We start from the raw sequence: 20,634 nt of genomic DNA, 5'->3' as shown, positions 1-20,634 counted from the left end.
GGCTGTAGCAGAGGTCCACTGGCCTACAGGATAATCAGTGGCTGTAACAGAGGTCCACTGGCCTACAGGATAATCAGTGGCTGTAACAGAGGTCCACTGGCCTACAGGATAATCAGTGGCTGTAACAGAGGTCCACTGGCCTACAGGATAATCAGTGGCTGTAACAGAGGTCCACTGGCCTACAGGATAATCAGTGGCTGTAACAGAGGTCCACTGGCCTACAGGATAATCAGTGGCTGTAACAGAGGTCCACTGGCCTACAGGATAATCAGTGGCTGTAACAGAGGTCCACTGGCCTACAGGATAATCAGTGGCTGTAACAGAGGTCCACTGGCCTACAGGATAATCAGTGGCTGTAACAGAGGTCCACTGGCCTACAGGATAATCAGTGGCTGTAACAGAGGTCCACTGGCCTACAGGATAATCCGTGGCTGTAACAGAGGTCCACTGGCCTACAGGATAATCAGTGGCTGTAACAGAGGTCCACTGGCCTACAGGATAACCAGTGGCTGTAACAGAGGTCCACTGGCCTACAGGATAATCAGTGGCTGTAACAGAGGTCCACTGGCCTACAGGATAACCAGTGGCTGTAACAGAGGTCCTCTGTTACTTGTCCGTTGCACATAGACATTGTAACCTTCATTGATTGATTAATTGCACAGCATTAAGCATATGAGCACTTTTGTATTTGCACGGCAGTAATGAAGTGTTGTGGGTAAGTGCAATATGCGTATATATGAGTGCAATGGAGAATAGACCAAGTGAAATGTGTGTAATATGGATAATGCTAAGTGATGATTGATGTACCAAGTTGGCCTGTTCTGTTTGCCAGTGTAATTGGGCTGGGCCAAATCAGAATAGCAGAGGAGGGGGTTGTATGTGTGTTTAGAGTAGCTAATTGATATGAACAGATATTGTTGTAGTGTAACGTTGTAGGAGAATCATTACTGCTGTAGTTCAGGGCGTTTTAATATCATTTATGAGAGTCAATGTTCTATGTGTTTGTATTTGTATGGGTTAATCTACCCTTAGATGGTGGAGTCCAAACGTACTAATTGCCTCAGCTGGGTATAAAAAGGTGCCAGCAGCAACAAACATATTCAGTTGGTGATAGGATGAGACCCAGGCACCACCACCATGAAGCTCCTGTTTTATCTCTGTCAGTGAATAAAGCTGCACTTTTTGGTTTCACTTTACAAGTGCCTCTGTACTGCTTCCAGCCGCTAAAACAGTCATTCTAACAGTGGCAGAGAGCATGTCGCTATTACTAGAGAATAAATGAAACGAGAGAGACCAATAGCCACTGTGTCGGCGGGGCCGTGGCCTTAACAGCGGACTGTAAAAGGTTGCCGTAGATAGATAGATAGATAGATAGATAGATACATGGTCAGGCAACATTACGTGACTTTGGAGACTATAGCGGCCTGAGTTGTCCAATCTCGTCCAATGTAGTTAATATGGGGAGGTCTGCTGTCCTGTCCCTACCCTGGGTTCCTGAAGATAATCTAATATGAAATTAAGCGGCAGTGGGGCCTGTGTCCGCAGGGGATCTTGAATGGGGGGGAGGTGGATGGGATATGACAGCCCAGAGCTGATGGGAGATAATCGCCGGGCACATATAATGGCTGCCAGGAGAAATGGCTGTGAGGTGCTTTATGGCTGCAATAACCATCACCTACCTAGCCTTGCAAGTTGCAAGGTAAGCCAAATGTGCGTGCGTGCGTGCGTGCGTGCGTGCGTGCGTGCGTGCGTGCGTGCGTGCGTGTGTGTGTGCACAAACAAACACACTGTACATGCATTCACACCTAGGCGTTTTTTTTTTCACGAGCATGCAGACCGAGGTTCTGTATGATCGCTGTATACACAAATGAATTCTGGTGTGTTTGTTGTCGGCTCAAAGTCTCTCTTAGCCAAGGAGTAATATCGATGCCAATGCGCGCGCACACATCGCACACGCACTCCCACACACACACACACACACACACACACACACAGAGTTGGAAGGGTTCTGCACTAACCCATTCATGACAAATTACTGTTTCCATTCCCGTGTTCCACCGTGGGGGCCGTTCGTACAACCGCTGTGTCGACTCCAATGAGGAAGGAGAGCTCTGACTGACAGTGAGTCATTGTTCTTATTGGACCGCTTGTTCCACTATTTTGTTTGTCTTGGTTTTATAATTGTTTTGTCGAAATGAGTTTTATGTTGCTTTGGCCACTCAGGACGTGGATGTGTGTAACTGTGACGGATGCAGATCACAAATAGCCACATCATGGCATTTTTGTTCATTTAGGTTCAAGCCACAACACAACAGGTGTAAAAGAAACTCTTAAGAATGATGACTGGGGCAGTGAAGCCATTTAGTTGTGGACTTGTTTACATCCTAGGGTGTGTATTGGATAAGACAGAAACTATCCAGCATGCCTCGACACTGTTTAGTATTGTGTTATTCTGTGTTATTGCCCAGCCAGCGTGCTTTCTGGTCTAGAGGGGCGGGCGCGGATGGAGCAAGCGCTGGAGAATATTGGTTCACCGATCGACCCCCCCTCCCCCTCCCCTCCCTGGTAGAAAACAGCAGAGAAAACTGACGTCACCATTATTTCAAGCGACGCCCCTCTGCACTGGAGTTCACTCCCACAGTCTCACTCCTAGACCAGGAAATGTATCTGCGTGAAAAGAGGAGTTAACGGGTAATTACGGGACCGGTATTTTGCCTGTAAACCTCAAGTTTAGCGGGCATATACATGTAATATACGGTAATATACGGGTGTGATGGTACAATTCGGGAGTTTACGGGAGTTTGTTGGAAAGTTTACCAGGAGTTTCCTGTAATATACACATCCGTATTCCAAGCTTTTTGCGCAGGCTTTCATTTTTTGAGCCGATGTGAACGAAAATAAAAGCCTGGGTACAGAGGCTACTATTATGTTGATATTTGGGGGAATGTGTTGCTTGTGATCTGATCGGTGTTGTAATTGTTGGTTTGTGTTCATTTATGTTAGTGATTTTCAACCAGCTCCGGGAACCACCAGTGGTCCTTGAGGGGGTTCCAACTCAACTCAACTCAATTTATAGCACATTTTTATATAGCACATTTTAGGTTAAAAGAAGCAAAGAACAATACTATATAAACAACCATTTAAAACATAAATAAACAGGCATTTAGAAAAAATAAAAACAAAACATGATTGAAAGTTGGTAACCAAATGGACCCTTAGATCTTTAACTCTTGAGAGTGTAAAATGAAACCAAATGGAACCCTTACATGTCCATTTGGTTTCATTTTGCACTCGCAAGAGTTAAATTATTGTTAAACATCTGCATTACTTAATTTAAAAGAAGTCTACACGATTAGAGAAAGAAAAATAATCGTTTGCCGGGCTCCGTAATTATCTCATGTATGGTACCACATCAATACAGCATGGAATTGTGGACAAAATTGTATCCACTGGGCCTGGGCCATGGCTCAATGGTCCAGGCACCTTGGCTGGTAATCCAGTCTGGCAGTGTGCCGCAGGCTCGTCTCCCGATCCCGACGGCCTTTACTGCATGTCTTCCTCCCCATCTCTCTCCCCATTTCCTGTCAGCCTACTGTCTGTCCCTCAATAAAAAATATAAAATAAAAGGCGAAAGCCACAAAAAAAAAACATTTAAAAAAAATTGTATCCACTGATAACACAATATTATTTCGTCTTGGATCTGAGAGACCAAATCACATCAAATGGTGGTCCATGGCTCAAATGTTGAATAAATGATGGGGCTTGATATGAAACGAGTTGAAAACCACTGATTTACCATGTGTTTTACTTCTGGGGAAAAACATTGTGAGCCAAATAAGTACCGTAATTGCAGCCCCTCGGTTGTGCTGGTTTGGTGTTGTGTCTGTGTGTGTGTGTGTGTGTGTGTGTGTGTGTGTGTGTGTGTGTGTGTGTGTGTGTGTGTGTGTGTGTGTGTGTAGCCTAGGTAACTGCAGTGCCACAAAAATAAAAAATAAAAGATTCCTTGGAGAGAAGTGGTCGTTAGAATAATGATAATCTTTGGGGTTGATCTGTGAGCATTATTCCTGTTTGCATCATTCACGCTGCTTGACTAAACAGAGGAACAGGCCAGCTAGCGTCTGTCAGCAATAATTACAAATGCAAATTGGTATGGTAATTAAGCTACGGCCTGCCGACTGCACAAACACACATACGCACGTGCACGCCTCCACGGACAGACAGACACACACATGGAAACACACACACACACACACACACACACACACACACACACACACACACACACACACACACACACACACACACACACGTTTCACACATTGTTGTCTAGCAACTATGGAGCCCAATGTAAATGAGCATTGTTTTTTGGTCAAAGCTACAGCTATCAATCCAGCAGTGAATGAGGATCACTTCCAAATTACTCTTCTAGATTACAGCTCTGTTTTCCAATAATTACAGTATAATTAGACAGTGACAAATGAAATATAAATGTGGTCCAACTGGCTCTCATTCCAGCAGTAACCCTATCATTTACCTCGCTTTCATTGCGACAGCTTATATTTAACTAGCCCAGTTAAGCCCTATAGACCCTATACTTCACCATAATACAAATGGGGATATAAAAATAACCAATCCACATGCTCACAACATGGCACATTGCCGAGCTTGTAGATCAGCCTTTTGAGATATGTTTGAAAATTAAGAAGAGAAAGAAACTTTTGAAACGTTTGGAATATTTTTTGGAAAATGTGCCCAAAACAGGGATGTAAATTGAATTAAAATCCCACTTTTCTTTGACCTTCTCGTCAAGTTAAACTCTTATTTGTTTAGCTCAGCAGTGATTCTCTACCTTTTTCCATTTCAATTCAAGGACCCACCAATTTGATACGCATTAATCCAAAGACCTCCGCTGTTTCTTTTGTTTACTATCACAATCACAAATGTTGTTATTGTTAGACATGATTTGTTCAGATATTATGGTCAGGGGACTGTCCATAACTCCGACATCCCGTTAATCCAAAATACGTGTCCGGTTAAGACTCACCGGTGGTCGGTTAAGACTCACCCTTTTACTTCACTACATTTATTTGAAAACGTTATGGTTACTTTGTAGATTTTGATTATCATTACAAAACAATATAGAATATACATTAAACAGTTTCACACATTTCGGCCATTTGAAAATAGTCGATCTACAAGCTCACAATGCGTGTACTTTTAGTATATTTTGAATTCTGGACTTTTACTTGTAACAGAGTATTTCTATATTGCAGTATTGATACTTGTATCAATACTACTCTTTGCTGTAGGCCTATTTGTATAGTAGGCAGGGCTGGACTGGCCACAGGTCATACCGGGCATTTTCCCGGTGGGCCGCGACCGTAGGGGGCCGCCATGATAAAAACAGGCAGGCAGGCAAATAGGCGGCAGGCCACCAGGAAAGGTCCGGGCGTGCTGCCATTCTGCCAGTGCCATCATGATAATTTCACTGTACCTGTATCAGTGAGTGACAAATAAACCCTCTACAAAGGGTTGTGTAGTTGTTTGTTGGTTTGTATCATTTATGTTGTTCTGTAAAAGTGGTGGTATTAGGGCTTGTTTGTTTGTGTGTGCCTCGACGGAATGGGTGGTAGAGTTTCTGCTATCTGCGCGCTGGTTGTTGTGGGCCGGTCTGGGCCAAATTCACGCAAAAATGACCGGGCCGAATTTTTGTCCCAGTCCAGCCCTGATAGTAGGCCTATTTGTATAGTAGGCCTATTTGTATAGTAGGCCTATTTGTATAGAGATAACAGTGACACTGATTAAAATAGACATTCTTGTACATTCTCTGGTTGCATTTACTCATACATATACCAATGATAATGAACTAAACGGTTCACAGTAATGCTCTGAAGTGTGTGAGCTATGCAAATAAAAAAGTTCAAAGGGTTGTTATGTAACATCATGAATGAATCCAGCGCTATATGATTCTAACCCGGTTAACTCACTCCACTGAACGTCCCATTCTAAGATTTATACGCATTATTACACCATTACAATGCATTGCACACATAAGTTACATAGGATGCTTACTGTATACTCGAGAGCACAGTTGAATGAGTTGCTGCTGGAGCCTGGAGACACAATGTGTGATTGATCCACAAATGCAATGTATTTGTTAATAATGTTGTTGTCATGACTACTTCTTCAAAGCAGAAAGCCAAAGTCATTGCACTAAGGGCTTTGTTCAGGGTCACTGGTGGTCTTTTGTCATGGCGATGATCCACATGTGTGCTGACTTAATTCACTCTATTTTCCGTCAATTATTTGGAAGCACTCCGCCAGGCATATACTGTATGTACACCGCCAGGGACGTACTGGGCCCATAATTCAGCCCGGGAAGTGGAGTTGCGGAGGCCCTCTAGGCGCGCGGCCTTTGGCCGTGCGCTCTTCCACCTGGTCCAGTCCAGGCCCAGACCGGACTGGACTGGACCGGCCGTTCGGGAGTTGTCCCGAATTTCCCAATGGCCAGCACGTCTCTGTACACCGCCTTCGATTTCCGACAGCCGGAAGCACTCCAGGACTGACGTGGCCTACCGAAGAGGAGAGAAGAATAGAGTCCTTTTTTAAAAAAAAAGTATTTCCTGATGAAGATCAAATAAGATTGACGAGCAATACAACTTCAGAAGATCTTTTTGGGGCTTTTTGGGCTTTGTCTTGCACCTGGGCCACGGATGTGCTTGCACTATTTCTTCATGGAAGAGGAGAGACCAGGCATCTTTCTCATCCTGGGACAGTAGTACGTATAGAGTAAGAGGAGGAGGCGCTTACCCCAGCACTTCGGGGTCTTTTTATCAGGTGGATCATGGGTTAGTGTCAAGCGAGACCCATGAGGCGTGAATAAAAGTGGCGAGTGTCTACTTTGAGGCAAAAAGCCATACATCATTACACTAATGACCTCCTTCCAGACAAACTGCATGACTTGTGCCGTGGCAAGAGGCCAAGTGAGGTCTACTGCCCTAGTTAGCTTTATTACTGCTCTTACCCTTTGAAGACCTCCCATGTTAATCATTCCTTCAGCAAAGCTTCGAGAATCTTTTTTTATTCGGATTGATTTATTCTGTTCTCCTTGTATAACCTTTAACAAACCTGCCAACAAACATATTACAATACGTTCAAGTCCATGAAGTCCTTTACTGTCACATACTCGTAAAGCAAAGGGCTCTCCTCAGTCCTCACCCAAACTCTCCTCAACCGGAGCGTCTGGTTTTCCTTAACAAGCGCATGCGCAGTCGGCATACTTGTCCGCACCTTGTACGTGCAAAATCTGGGAGGCATGCAGATGTGTTGCGGCTGAGCAGCAGTAAGCGGTGTATGAATGTGTGTGTGAATGGGGTGAATGTAATGCACAATCTATGTAAAGCGCCCTGGATAAAGGCGCTATATAAATGCACCATTTACCATTTACCTCTGTGATCTCCAGTGGCATACAGTAAGAGCGGTATTGAAGTTAACTCTGCTCTCCAGTGTCATCAGAGCGGTATTGGACTTAAAACGTATATTTTTTCTAACCATTTCTAACAGGTGTGTCGTGGGTGCTACCTTTATTGTTTTCTCCTGTTCCTTCTACCCTTTTATGCTTTAAACCAGGGGTTTTCAACACTTCATGTGAAGGTCCATTATTTATTCTGCATTTGAGCCACACGGACCACCATTTGATGGCATTTAGCCTCTCAGACCCAAAATGAAAGACTTTTTGAGTGGTGCAACCACTCCCTAACGCACACACAAACACACACGCACATATTAACTGTATATATGGTGATTTTTGAAAATTAAGTATTGCAGATGTTTAACAATAATTTTACACTCAAGAGTTAAAGATCTACATGGGTCCATTTGGTTACCAACTCTCCATCATTTAGCTGGGGACCACCTGGAACCTCCTCAAGTACCACTGGTGGTCCCCAGACCACTGGTTGAGAACCACTGCTTTAAACTAACGTTACGCATTGTTATAAATATCCCTCAAACTGCCTGAGAACATTATTGAATCAAATGAGCTCACACGTGACTCAGAGGGTAATTCCCAGAGCTGCTGCATGGAAACCAGTCCCACTCCCTGGAACTCAAAGCATTTACTCCTTATTAAAACCACATTACGGTAATGGGAAATAATTTATATAGATGTGCGGATATTCTTTTCATGTCAGACTTCCCACTGCGCTCTGTGGGATATTGCTGGTGGCCAGTAACCCTACTGAGAACTAGAGCAGTGGTTCTCAACCAGTGGTCCGGGGACCACCAGTGGTCCTTGAGGGGGTTGCAGGTGGTCCCCAGCTAAATGATGGAGAGTTGGTAACCAAATGGACCTGTTCAATTATTGTTAAACATCTGCATTACTTGAGTTAATTTACAAGAAGTCTACACAATTAGAGAATGTAGACGAATTGTTATTTTGATCAACGTTTGCCTGTTATCTCTCCTAATGGTACCAACATCAATACAGCATAGACATGTGTATGTGTGTTATTTCATTTTGGGTCTGCAAGGCTAAATCTCATCAAATGGTAGGTGGTCCATGGCTCAAATGCAGAATTAATAATGAGCCTTGATACGAAAAGGGTTGAAATCCACTGATGTAAAGGATTCATGAGATGTGAGGACGACTATAGTTGGTTCACTGGACCTGCGTTGTGTTTACCGAAAAGCTACGCGTTACCAATAAAACCAGTAAGACGCCTTAAAGCCAAGGCAAGAAGCGACCGCAGGGCTACCGGAATAATGTCACTTCATTATGTCAACACTACAGCGGAGCGGACAGACGGTGAAATCTCTACTGAAGTCCTGATGTCACTCGCTCATCCCCTGGTCCAGGGCCGTAGAAGTTTCATTTTAAATTGTCTCATATAAGCATTGTGGTCCAAAAATAAATAAACTGTCTCAGCGATATTACATTTAACAAATATTGGCCGCGCGTGTGCGTGTGCGTGTGCGTGTGTGTGTGCGTGTGTGTGTGTGTGCGCCTGCCTGCCTGCCTGCCTGCCTGCCTGCCTGCAAAGTCCCTGGCAAACTAGCCCCAATATGTTCCCTCAGTCCCTACGCTCATTCTGTAGCTCCGAGATGAGGTCACATCCACGCCCCCTCCCACTGCGGTTCAGAAACGGCACATGGTTTCTAAAGGAACGTTTCTTACCCTTTTCTGCACAATGAATCCAAAAAGTGAAGGGCCACTAGCGTGCTAAACTAATTTAAGCTTATGAACGGCTAAGAAAATCCAAGTTTAAACGAGCGCTTCCATGTTTTTCAAGGAAGTTGTGCGTGCATGTCAAGTGAACTGTAGTCAGTTGGAAATCTAAATCCACATTCGACCAGGGGAGGCGCCGGGGAGGCTCTAAAGCTTTTCAACTTCCTTGAAAAACCTGCTGAAACAACCGACTTAAACGCTCATTTAACCGTTTAAACTTGGATTTGCTTGGCCGTTCATAAGCTTAAATTAGTTTAGCACGCTAGTGGCCCTTCACTTTTTGGATTCATTGTGCAGAAAAGGGTAAGAAACGTTCCTTTTGGAAACCATGCACCGTTTCTGAACCGCAGTGGGAGGGGGCGTGGATGTGACCTCATCTCGGAAACACAAACCAACTTTTATAAGAACAATATTGTATTGTAACTAAGAGATTCGACGAGTTAGATATATTTTATATCCAGAGATTTAGAAGGAACTAGAAAAAGTGCCCTTCTGGGCACAGGTCTCCACCAGGAGGATAGTGTGAGATGTTTGATGATAGTGATGATAGTGTGAGATGTTTGATAGTGTGAGATGTTTGGCAAAATGTTTAGGAGTAGTATAAACATGTTTGTTTTTTGCAACAGTTTTCTTCATTTTGTTGAGGAACACAAATCAACCTGTTGGTGGCGCTATAACAGGCCAATGTGAAAAGGGTGGGATATATTCCTCAGCCTAGTAAGAAAATGTGTGAAAGATTTCACGTAAATTGCATGCTGCGTTCATGATTTGAGGCTTTTGTTCAAAACGGGGCAATCTTGCAAACTGTGAAAGCCAATTATAGCCAATTAGGATGGAATATGAAATATCGGACAGATCCGACTTGAGCACATGACCATAGAGATACTGTGTAACGATTTGTGAGATTTTTGGACAGAATCTGGAGGAGTAATATAAAAAAATGTGTTTTACAAAAGTCGGCCTCCTGGTGGCGCTATAAAAGGCAGATGCGGAAAATGCAGGTCAAAGGTTTGTCCTTGGCCTCTAGGGAGTGTGCAGCATTACAGCAGCATTGCGCGTGTGCAGCGGTCGCAATCACACCGGTGTGAAGTGAGGGGCGCTCTTATCGTCATACATCATCATGACGTAAAATAGACACTATGTCTATTTGCTCAGACACTATGACGTAAAATTCTCATTTCATTGTCAATGGGAATTTATAATGTTTGTTTGTGGACGGTAACTAAAAGCTTGATGTATAGGAGGAGCTATAGCGCCCTTCAATAATAGCTGTGATGAAAAGCATTTTATTGAGGCCCAAATTGAAATGCGAATGAACAAAAGCAAGGGCTCACTTTGTAATGCTCCAGGTAAGTTTATTCACAATCACAGCAGGCAGGATTGAAATGCGGACACACACATCAGGGTGTAAAGCCGCTGCCAGTGTTCTTTGTTTTGGTGTATAACAGTACACCTGCTACACCAACCAGTGGGAACCAAGGGTGCAAATTATTTTAGGTCCAACGTACTAACAGTCTGACACCCTACTACCCCTAACCTAACCCCATAACCGTGAGTCTTAACCGGCCACGCATGTCGGAGCGTGGCCAGTTTATTACATTTTTGCTGTTTCTTACAATTCAGAAATAAATGAAGAGACGTTGTGGCAGCGGTGGCCGAACGGATTGCGGAGCAGTCTTGATACCGGAAGGTCGCCAGTTCGAATCAGCGGTCCGACACGTTCAAATTACCACCGCTGAAGTGCCCTTGAACAAGGCATTGAACCACTACGATGAAATGTTCTATGAGCAGGGCCTGGCTGGAAACAAGTTCTTGAGCTTAGCCCAGATACCCTGGGTAAATATAGTAATCATTTCATTTCATTTCACATAAACAGAGTAAGCCACGGCTGAGGGCTGAGTAAGTTAACCGGCCACGTATGTGTCTTCTTAACCGGCCACGTGTAGGCCTATGGAGGCCACGTGTAGGCCTATCGAGGCCACGGGTGAGTCTTAACACACAGCGATCTGGTGCTACGGAGAAGAGAAGCAGGCTGTCTGTCTGACTGGCTCACTACAACATGAGAACTCTCTGCTCTCCTTGGTAACAAACAACGGTAGCCTTGAGCAATGCACTTAATCCCCTGTTGCTCCGGAGATGAAGCTGTTGTAGTGTAACTCAATGGACAACATGTGGTAGGCTGTATCTCCTGGGAGAACGTGTGTAATTGCAATAAAGAGTGCATATATAATATGCAGAATTGAATAAAGAGAGTATGAAGGCAGCAGGCCGCCTTCATACTCTGTAGTGAGAATGTTGAAATGATAACAAACCAATAAGCTAACCATATGTTGCATGCAAATTAATTCTAGCTCAACAATAACTTAATCATTTCAAGATTCCTAGAAATAATAATAAAAAAGAAAATAAATCTTCTACCGTAATATGATGATATGAGAGATTTGAGAGAGGTGGAAAGCTACCTCAAAGCTGCTATTTATAATCCATGAACTTAGATAGATAGATAGATAGATAGATAGATAGATAGATGGATAGATCTTTATTGTCATTGCAACAAGTACAACGAAATTAAAAGGGCCAACCGATCAGTGCATCATAGACTAGAATATAAAAAAACTATAAAAGCTAATACAACAAAACACACACATAACCGTACTTCATGTTATTGCACAAATCCCTATTGCACATGACATATATTGCACAGTACACCCTTAACTGCAGCTGTTATTATTGCACAAACCCTGATTGTACTTAACTTAGAACAGCACAACGTGCAACGTGCAACGGATCATTTCCTAGCAGCATTCAGTGTGGCTACCGCTGTGGGATAGAAACTGTAGACCTCAAATAATGCGAATGCAAATAAAATGCAAATAAAACTTGAAGTAGAAGAATAGACTGCAATGTCTAATTTCACGCTAGCGCTGTTTCAGCTGCCTGGATTGTGGTTGACAAGAATGAAATGAAATGAAATGAAATGAAATGAAATCTATATTTACCCAGGGTATCTGGGCTAAGCTCAAGAACTTGTTTCCAGCCAGGCCCTGCTCATAGAACACATTTCATCGTAGTGGTTGATGCCTTGTTCAAGGGCATTTCAGCGGTGGTAATTTTAACGTGTCGGACGGCTGATTCGAACTGGGAACCTTCCGGTATCTAGACCGCGCCGCTATCCGTTCGGCCACCGCTGCCATAACCATGAATATGTAGCAACGCATTATTTCCCAATATCTAAATTACAGACATTATAATAACCTCAGCACGCTGGTAATAGCGGCTAATGTTCTGCCTTTGAGGTCTACATTTTTTGCCATAAATGTGATCAAAATGTACACAGCAGATTTACTCCAAAATGACAACCTTTTTTGCGACTGCAGGTCGCATTTACTATGATAAAAACATGCATTTCCCGTCAGTTCGTTAGTCCATCACCCATCTCCATCCCTGATGTCATCAAAATTGGCCAGCAACTGTACATCTGACCTCAAACCATTAGATCGCCTTATATATGGAGCTGACCTGTTCTGACATTCCATGTTGATCCTTCCCCATCCATCCTTAGTTTATTTTTTTTTAGTTTATTTGAACATCTTCACAGAACAGATTCAAGTGCACGGTTTACATCAGCAGAGAAGGAAAAAATAATGAAGACCCTTCCTCTTCGATGTCTCCCTTTTGACTGATAGCTGTCCAGTCAAACTCTAGATGGGCCTGCCCCAAAGTTATTAGTGCAGCTGCCCGCCCGGCTGCCCGCCCCGCCCGGCAGCCGGCGAAAACTAGAGTTCTTAACAGGCCTGAAAATTATGGCCCGGCCCTTCCTGGGCCCTCATCAAACCTTGTAGCCTACACTCAAGACACTGCCCCCCACTGCCACCTTTAGATCTCCATATATGGAGCGGACTTGTTCATGACATTCCATATGTTGATCTGACCTCATCAAACGCTGTACACTCAAGACACGCTCCATATATGGCCAGTACAGAATTCAATCCATATGTTGATCTGACCCCCCATGCCAAAGCGCCAGCGCTCACCCAGCAGGCAGCATTGTCACCGAGGCGGATGGGTGCACGGTCGTGGTCAGGTTGCTGTGTGTGTGTGTGTGTGTGTGTTGTGTGTGTGTGTGTGTGTGTGTGTGTGTGTGTGTGTGTGTGTGTGTGTGTGTGTGTGTGTGTGTGTGTGTGTGTGTGTGTGTGTGTGTGTGTGTGTGTGTGTGTGTTATTAAAGAATAAGAGACCTCAAATCATTAAAAAAATATCTGTTAACAATACGGATCGTTTTTTTAAGTAACATGACATCTGATATCAATCTTATCTTCACCCACAGTCTAGTATTCAATCTTAAAATGGACCCCCTTCTCTTAAATTAATTATATCTGCAAATTGCAATAATGATTCAGCTCGACAAAATTACCAGTCGCGTGCGTGCGTGCGCGTGCGTTTGAATGTGTTTAAAACTGACTGGTCATGGACAGACTGAAAAACTGGTGTTTGGACGCCATCTAGTGTTCACCAGCATACATGACATGTGACCGAAGATTATTATGGATGCTGTAAATCAGTGCTTCTCAAACTTTTTCATGTAAGGAGTCAAGGACTCCCAAATTAATGTCTGACAAAGGTTTATTAAAATGAGACCTCGAGTCCCCAAAGTTCATGTTGTCCCTTTCCTCCATAGTCCAAACAACTCCACCATCATTGAATCAACGAATCACATTGCTGAATATCCAAATGACAAATGACCAATAATCACAAATGCACATTGCACAGTAGTACAATTTGTAGATGCGTTGCTAGTTTTCACTACCTGTCCACAGGAGACTTTTCTAAAAATACTAGTAAATTAATACCAAAATAAAATATTTGTATATATTGCACTATAAGTATACTATACTAGTATAGGCTATCCACGAATGGTTCTCAAACTTTTGCATTTCACACAGTCTCCCCTTAACTCTGACAGCATGCAAATACGATTATACGACCCGTTCTTAGTCTTCTTTGGGTCTGTGTGGATCTAGCCTGGCTAATAAGCCAGACTAATATCACACAACACTGTCGCGGTAGCAATTTGTTTTTGCCAACGGCTGATTCGGTCTGGTTTATTAACCAGGCTAGTGTGGATCTGCAGTGGAGGTATAGAAGAAACATATGGGGCTTATCAAGTTATTCATTCATGCAGTGGTGGAGAGTAAGCACATGTACTCAAGTAGGCCTACTGTTTGAGGTACAGTGTGTGGAGTCCAGGCTGCAGGTGAAGATCAGTTCTCCAGCCACGACTGTTTTTATTAAACAGGAACCCGAAGACCACCTGCTGGTTCTCAGTAAGTTTCAAGCACTGTCTGTATTTATTAATTTATTTAAAAACAGGAAGGCGTTATAAAGAGGCTGGGGGTACGTTTTAGTTATGGTTTTATCCTCGTAGCAGTTTTTGTATTGACCTGTACTTTCGTTTGAAATGTACTCATTCATCTGCAAACTGTTAATACAAATTTCAATCAATCAGTATTATGTGCCTTGTCACCACTTGTTGTCACCACTAGATGTCAGCAAAACACCTCACTTGTTCCTAGCTCACTTCATGTTCACCCTGCTAGAGTACGGCGGCTATGTCTGACTACGCGAGACTACACGGCGGCTAACCCGGAAGTCTTTGGAGGTCACGTGGTGCCGTTGTAGTCCTTTCAGTTCAAAGTGGCTCCGACTACAGCTTGTTGTCAAACGACTGCAGGGTTTTATTTACAAATAATCAGCGGTCTAATATAGATTATTATGCATCATTATCATCCGTTTCTACCGCCAGGTGTAAGGTAGGCTGTTCTGTTGCACTGCTGTGAGTCCTACTTTTATTCGTATGGTATGAAATTATTGAAAATGTTATTCAGTTTGCAGAATGTACATTTGGATAAAACCAGAAGAAGCACTAAGACTTGTTTACATCAGGGTCCCCCCACCCCCTTTTCCCCTTACTTACTTATATGTTTTTCCCTTTTTACTTTCTTTATGATGATTTACTGTTTTTTTGTTATATAAGTGTATATCTGTACTAGCCCAAGATTTAGACTCGTAGAGTTTTTTTCGATTCTGACGAATCTCTCTGAGAGAGAGAGATTCGTCAGAATCGAAAAAAACTCTACGAGAGTCCAAATCTTGGGCTATTATCTGTACGTCTCTAAATGTTCTGATGAATTGAAAATGGTGGACCCTGTTGTAAACAAGTGTAATGCTTTATCATGGTGTCGTCCACAGTAACAGTTTTTGTATTGACTTGTGCTTTCGTTTGAAATGTAACCATTCTGCTGCATACTGTGCATGTTCAATCAGAACAGTTAAATATATGTACAAATATACATACACAGTATGGGGGTGGGGGGCTAGTTTCGAATTGCAATAAATACTTACATTCATTGATTGATTCTGATGAATTGAAAATGGAGGACCCTGATGTAAACAAGTAGTGCTTTACGGTTTTGTCCACAAAGTAGCAGTTTTTGTATTGACTTTTTTCTGACTGACTGCTTTCATTTGAAATGCATTGATTCATTGAAATTTGTATTTCACAGTATGCAGAATGGGTACATTTCAAACGAAAGCACAAGTCAATACTGTTACTGTGGACGACTGTCAATTTGATCATTGATTGATTGAAAAATGTATTTCACATTATGTAGAATGGGTGCGTTTAGTCAACCAAAGAAGTTGTACAGGATCTCCTCACTGGTCAACAAAAACACCTTGAAGACCCTAACAGGAGCCCTTGTACAAGGGTTCTTCACCTTGAAGACCCTAACAGGAGCCCTTGTACAAGGGTTCTTCACCTTGAAGACCCTAACAGGAGCCCTTGTACAAGGGTTCTACACCTTGAAGACCCTAACAGGAGCCCTTGTACAAGGGTTCTTAACACCTTGAAGACCCTAACAGGAGCCCTTGTACAAGGGTTCTTAACACCTTGAAGACCCTAACAGGAGCCCTTGTACAAGGGTTCTTAACACCTTGAAGACCCTAACAGGAGCCCTTGTACAAGGGTTCTTCACCTTGAAGACCCTAACAGGAGCCCTTGTACAAGGGTTCTTAACACCTTGAAGACCCTAACAGGAGCCCTTGTACAAGGGTTCTTTACACCTTGAAGACCCTAACAGGAGCCCTTGTACAAGGGTTCTTTACACCTTGAAGACCCTAACAGGAGCCCTTGTACAAGGGTTCTTTACACCTTGAAGACCCTAACAGGAGCCCTTGTACAAGGGTTCTTTACACCTTGAAGACCCTAACAGGAGCCCTTGTACAAGGGTTCTTTACACCTTGAAGACCCTAACAGGAGCCCTTGTACAAGGGTTCTTTACACCTTGAAGACCCTAACAGGAGCCCTTGTACAAGGGTTCTTTACACCTTGAAGATCCTAACAGGAGCCCTTGTACAAGGGTTCTTCGACTATGCATGCACATCTTGGTACCACAGACAGCACCTCGAAGGCCGCTAAAACAAGGCTCTAGACTTCCCAAAACAAACTGGTCAGGCTACTACTTGGCCTCACTCCCCGAACTCACCTCACCCCTGCCCATTTTGACAGGCTGGAATGGCTTAGGGTTGACGACAGATCGTGCAGCATCTTGCAATGGGTCTGGTCTACAAGATTCACTACACCACCATGATACCCATGTACCCGTCTAAATACTTGACCTGAGATCAGATTCTAAAAATGTCTTCTACATCCTGACAGTTTTCTGAAAAAGCTATGTTTCTATGTCAGTGGTTCTTCGATTTTTCAAAAATAGCAGACCTACAAGCTCGTAGCGCGCCACTCGGTGGCGCGCTATGAGCTTGTAGATCTGCTCAATAGCTAAAGCATAACATAATGCTAACACCAAAAGGGGTTCCCGCCCAAAATGGGTTAATGTCAACAGAGTCCACATCCACAAAGGGTTTGTGGCTCCTATGCCACTAAAATGTGTAACCCCCTATACCAGTGGTTCCCAAACTGTGGTTTGGGAACCCCTTGTGGTGCGCGAGCGCCTTCTAGGGGGTGCGAGACATGAAAAGGCTAATGGTGGTCCTATGGTTTTATTTTAAATATATTAACATATGCCAATATATGGCAAGTATATGCAGAATATAGCCTATCCTGCATATATATGCCATATTCAGGTTCATATATGTGCATATATGTGGATAAATAGGAAATATATGTCTCTATATAGCTTGTGCAATTTATATTTCCATGTGGGGGGGTGCGTCAGCTAGGTCGGGAGGTAAGTGGGGGTGCATGGCCAAAAATGTTTGGGAACCGCTGCCATACGCTGTTGGTATAGGCCGGGCCTATACCAACAGCCATTAAGACATGTGAATCCCTTGACTCCTTCAAAACCGCTCTCAAAGAGCACCTACGGACGGCTGCAATTCGAAACTGGCCCCCGTAACTTACTTTCTTTATATGATGATTTCCTGTTTTTTCTTTTTATAGAAGTGTATATCTGTACGTCTCTAAATGTTCTGATGAATTGAAAATGGTGGACCTTGTTGTAAATAACTGTAATGCTTAATCATGGCGTCGTCTCGTCATTTGTCAGAACAGAAGTGAACATCAGCTTTCATGATGAATAATTAAGGAGAAGCAGAGAGCCGGGTGCGATCATCATCATCATCATCATGTCAGGGTTCAGCGCTGAACTCATCGACTACCTGGAGGGCAGAATCACCTTCGAGGAGTTCGACAAGAGGAGAGAACAACGAGAGACTGAGGTACAGATTATTTTATTTAACCTTTATTTAACCAGTAAAAACATGAGGGGAGAATCACCTTCGAGGAGGTCGACAAGAGCAGAGAAGAAAGAGAGACTAAAGCCCTATTCGCACGGGATTAGTATTGGGACTCCAGGTAATTTGTAATAATCACAGTTGACATTTTTGTAATCGTGTGCGAATCGACGTCCTATGATAATGGTAATCCTGTGCGAATCGACATCTCATTAATTTGGGGTAGATTTATTTTTGAGAGAGACAGCCCCTGGGAATATTCTCTGGTAGGATGATTTAAATGCTTTGCGCGCCTAATTCTGTCATGCAAACTAACTCTCTCTGTAATGTTTAGTCTGATTTAATTCCCTGTGCCAGTTATCATCTGCCAATAATCCAATTATACAACTTTAAATATAGCCTTTTCAATGTTTCACTTTTCACTCTCGTATCTCTCTCTCTCTCTCTCTCTCTCTCTCTCTCTCTCTCTCTCTCTCTCTCTCTCTCTCTCTCTCTCTCTCTCTCAGTGCTTGCCGTAGCACTTGCCCTAGCCTGGACATATGCAAAGGCTCAATTTATGTAATTTAGAAGCATTTCTAATATGCATTTTATGTAGACACTCTAGTCTATAGTGTATACGCATAGTTTCATTATATAGATATTCCACTGTTAGACGTATGTTAGGTTCTTAGCTTATGTTTATGATTCTTGATGACTGTTTGTTTTTATGTATTTGATGTATTACCATGTGTTGCTTACTGTAAATTGCTCTGGATTAAGAGCGTCTGCTAAATGCCTAAATTGTAATTGTAAATTGTATAGATTGCTGAATTGTAAAGGTAAATATTGTTTCATAATAAGCGTATTTCTCTCTCTGGTGGCAGGAATCAAAGAGACAGACTTCAGGTAATGTCGAAGGGGAGGAGGCCGACAACGATGCTCAACCCACAACCTCTGGACAAAGCCTCGGGAATACAGGTAAACCAACCAGTCCCTCTGGGTTTGAAAAACAGGGAGTCGCGCATGGCCAGACTGTTGCCTAGAGCTCACAATTTCCAAATGCTTCCGTCATACAGTCTGGAGCAACGGAAGCTCTGATCATGAGCAAGCAATAAAGCGGAAGTGGAGCCTTGTCTTTACAGTCCTAATATAAATCGAAATCAGAAATGGATATTAAAAAATTAAGCTCTAAAGATATTTTAAAATGGAAATGACAAAAGGATTACTCAGGAGGTGTACTTCCAGACTCTATATAGCATTCAGAGATTGTGGAGTAGTTGTCTGGCTACGCAAGACTAGAAAACAGGTAACCAACCAGTCCCGCTGGGTTAGGAAACGGGTAACCAACCAACCAACCAACCAACCAACCAGTCAGTCAGTCAGTCAGTCAGTCAGTCAGTCAGTCAGTCAGTCAGTCAGTCTGATTGATTGATTGATTTTTTTATTAGACATATACAAATGCAAACAGCACAAGGTACAGTCAAGCATTTTGGTCCAAAAGGATTACACCGAAGAAAGACCTTGCAGTCTTGTTTCCATTCAGTCCCACTGGGTTTGGAGAATGTCTGTGTATATTTGTTGTTAGAGGGCACAGTGACTACTTTAGGTGTAGTTTACAGAGAGACCCCGGGGTTTGACCAAGGCACAGTTGGAGGGATTTCATCGACTCACTGGCCTTGGAATGCCTCGGGATCCCCCAGGAGGAAGTTACCAATGTTGCTCTGGAGAGAGAAGTCTGGAGCTCTCTGGTGGAGCTGTTGCCCCCGCAACCCAGCTACGGATATGCGGTTGAAAATGGATGGACTAAAGTCGGCCCTAGGACATTTCCAGAACCTTTTTTCTGCAATAAATAGGAGTATGAATCAGCCCATATTCTTCTCTAATCTGGGAGTGTGCGTGAGAGAGCGGGGGTTGCATGTGTGGGAGGGTATGCCATATGAATGTGTGTAAATAACATACCATCTTAATGAAGTCTGATGTAATCACTGTCAATTTATTGTAATCTTTATTAATTTATTTCCATTCTTTGTGAAATGAGCCAGGGGTATAGGGCTCGATAAGCATTATGCTTCTCCCTGTCCCCTCTTCCAGCATCCTGGACTCTCTGTCATGTCAAATGGACTTCACAACTTGTGCCTTTCCTTTTCTTTCTTTACCAAACTGCACCAATGCACAATGTATATACGTACCCTGTTGCCCAAAAGAGCTGGAAATACAAAAAAATAAAAATAACCTGAACTGAACTAATCTAGTCCTTTAATCTTTCTCTAGGTACTGTGGAGGAGGGAGTCAGCCCGGTGGTGCAGCAGGCCTTCGCCTCCATGCTGGAAGACAGCATACAACCGCAGCCATCTTCTTCTTCAGACGAGGAGGAGGAGGAGGAGGGGGAGGGGGGAGGGGAGGACGCCAACGCGTCTGACTCCCTGAGCTACGTGGACGATGAGAAAGACGAGGACTACAAGGAAGTGGTGTGCAAGGCGAAGAGGCAGGGTGGGAGGAGCAGCAGGAGGAAGAAGAAGAAGGAGGAGGAGGAGATGCTGGAGGAGATGTTGGAGGAGAGGGAGCAGGGAGCTGAGAAGCCCAGCGTAGGGGATGTGTTCGCTCTGGAGATGGAGCTGAACCGTGAGAACAGGAAGATGATGAAGGTGAGTGAGGAGAGGCGGAGGTTAACACCATGGA

At 43.4% G+C, this 20,634-nt stretch overlaps 1 protein-coding gene across 5 annotated transcripts in view; it reads left to right on the top strand.

Annotated features, from left to right (window-relative positions):
- The first annotated feature begins 14,879 nt into the window (after window positions 1–14,879).
- Window positions 14,880–20,634, top strand: part of LOC306917248 (general transcription factor 3C polypeptide 3-like) — a 30,283-nt gene continuing 24,528 nt past the window's right edge. Inside the window, exons 1-4 of one of the 5 annotated variants that reach the window (XR_013789126.1) lie at window positions 14,880–15,035; window positions 17,829–17,961; window positions 18,840–18,933; window positions 20,227–20,600. Coding sequence is in view for 4 of the 5 variants with exons in the window: in XM_079495388.1 (XP_079351514.1) it covers window positions 14,998–15,035; window positions 17,829–17,961; window positions 18,840–18,933; window positions 20,227–20,600 (639 nt within the window). In the remaining variant the exon portion in view is untranslated. Of the gene's footprint in view, window positions 15,059–17,789; window positions 17,962–18,839; window positions 18,934–20,226; window positions 20,601–20,634 lie in introns of all 5 variants that reach the window. The other 4 variants (XM_079495388.1, XM_079495389.1, XM_079495391.1 and 1 more) reach the window with 4 other exon arrangements.

This window comes from Electrona antarctica (genome assembly GCF_951216825.1).
Source record: "Electrona antarctica genome assembly, chromosome: 24".
NCBI classification, from domain to species: Eukaryota; Metazoa; Chordata; class Actinopteri; order Myctophiformes; family Myctophidae; genus Electrona; species Electrona antarctica.
Note: the sequence above shows the minus strand (reverse complement) of the source record. Positions and strands in the feature narration are given on the sequence as shown.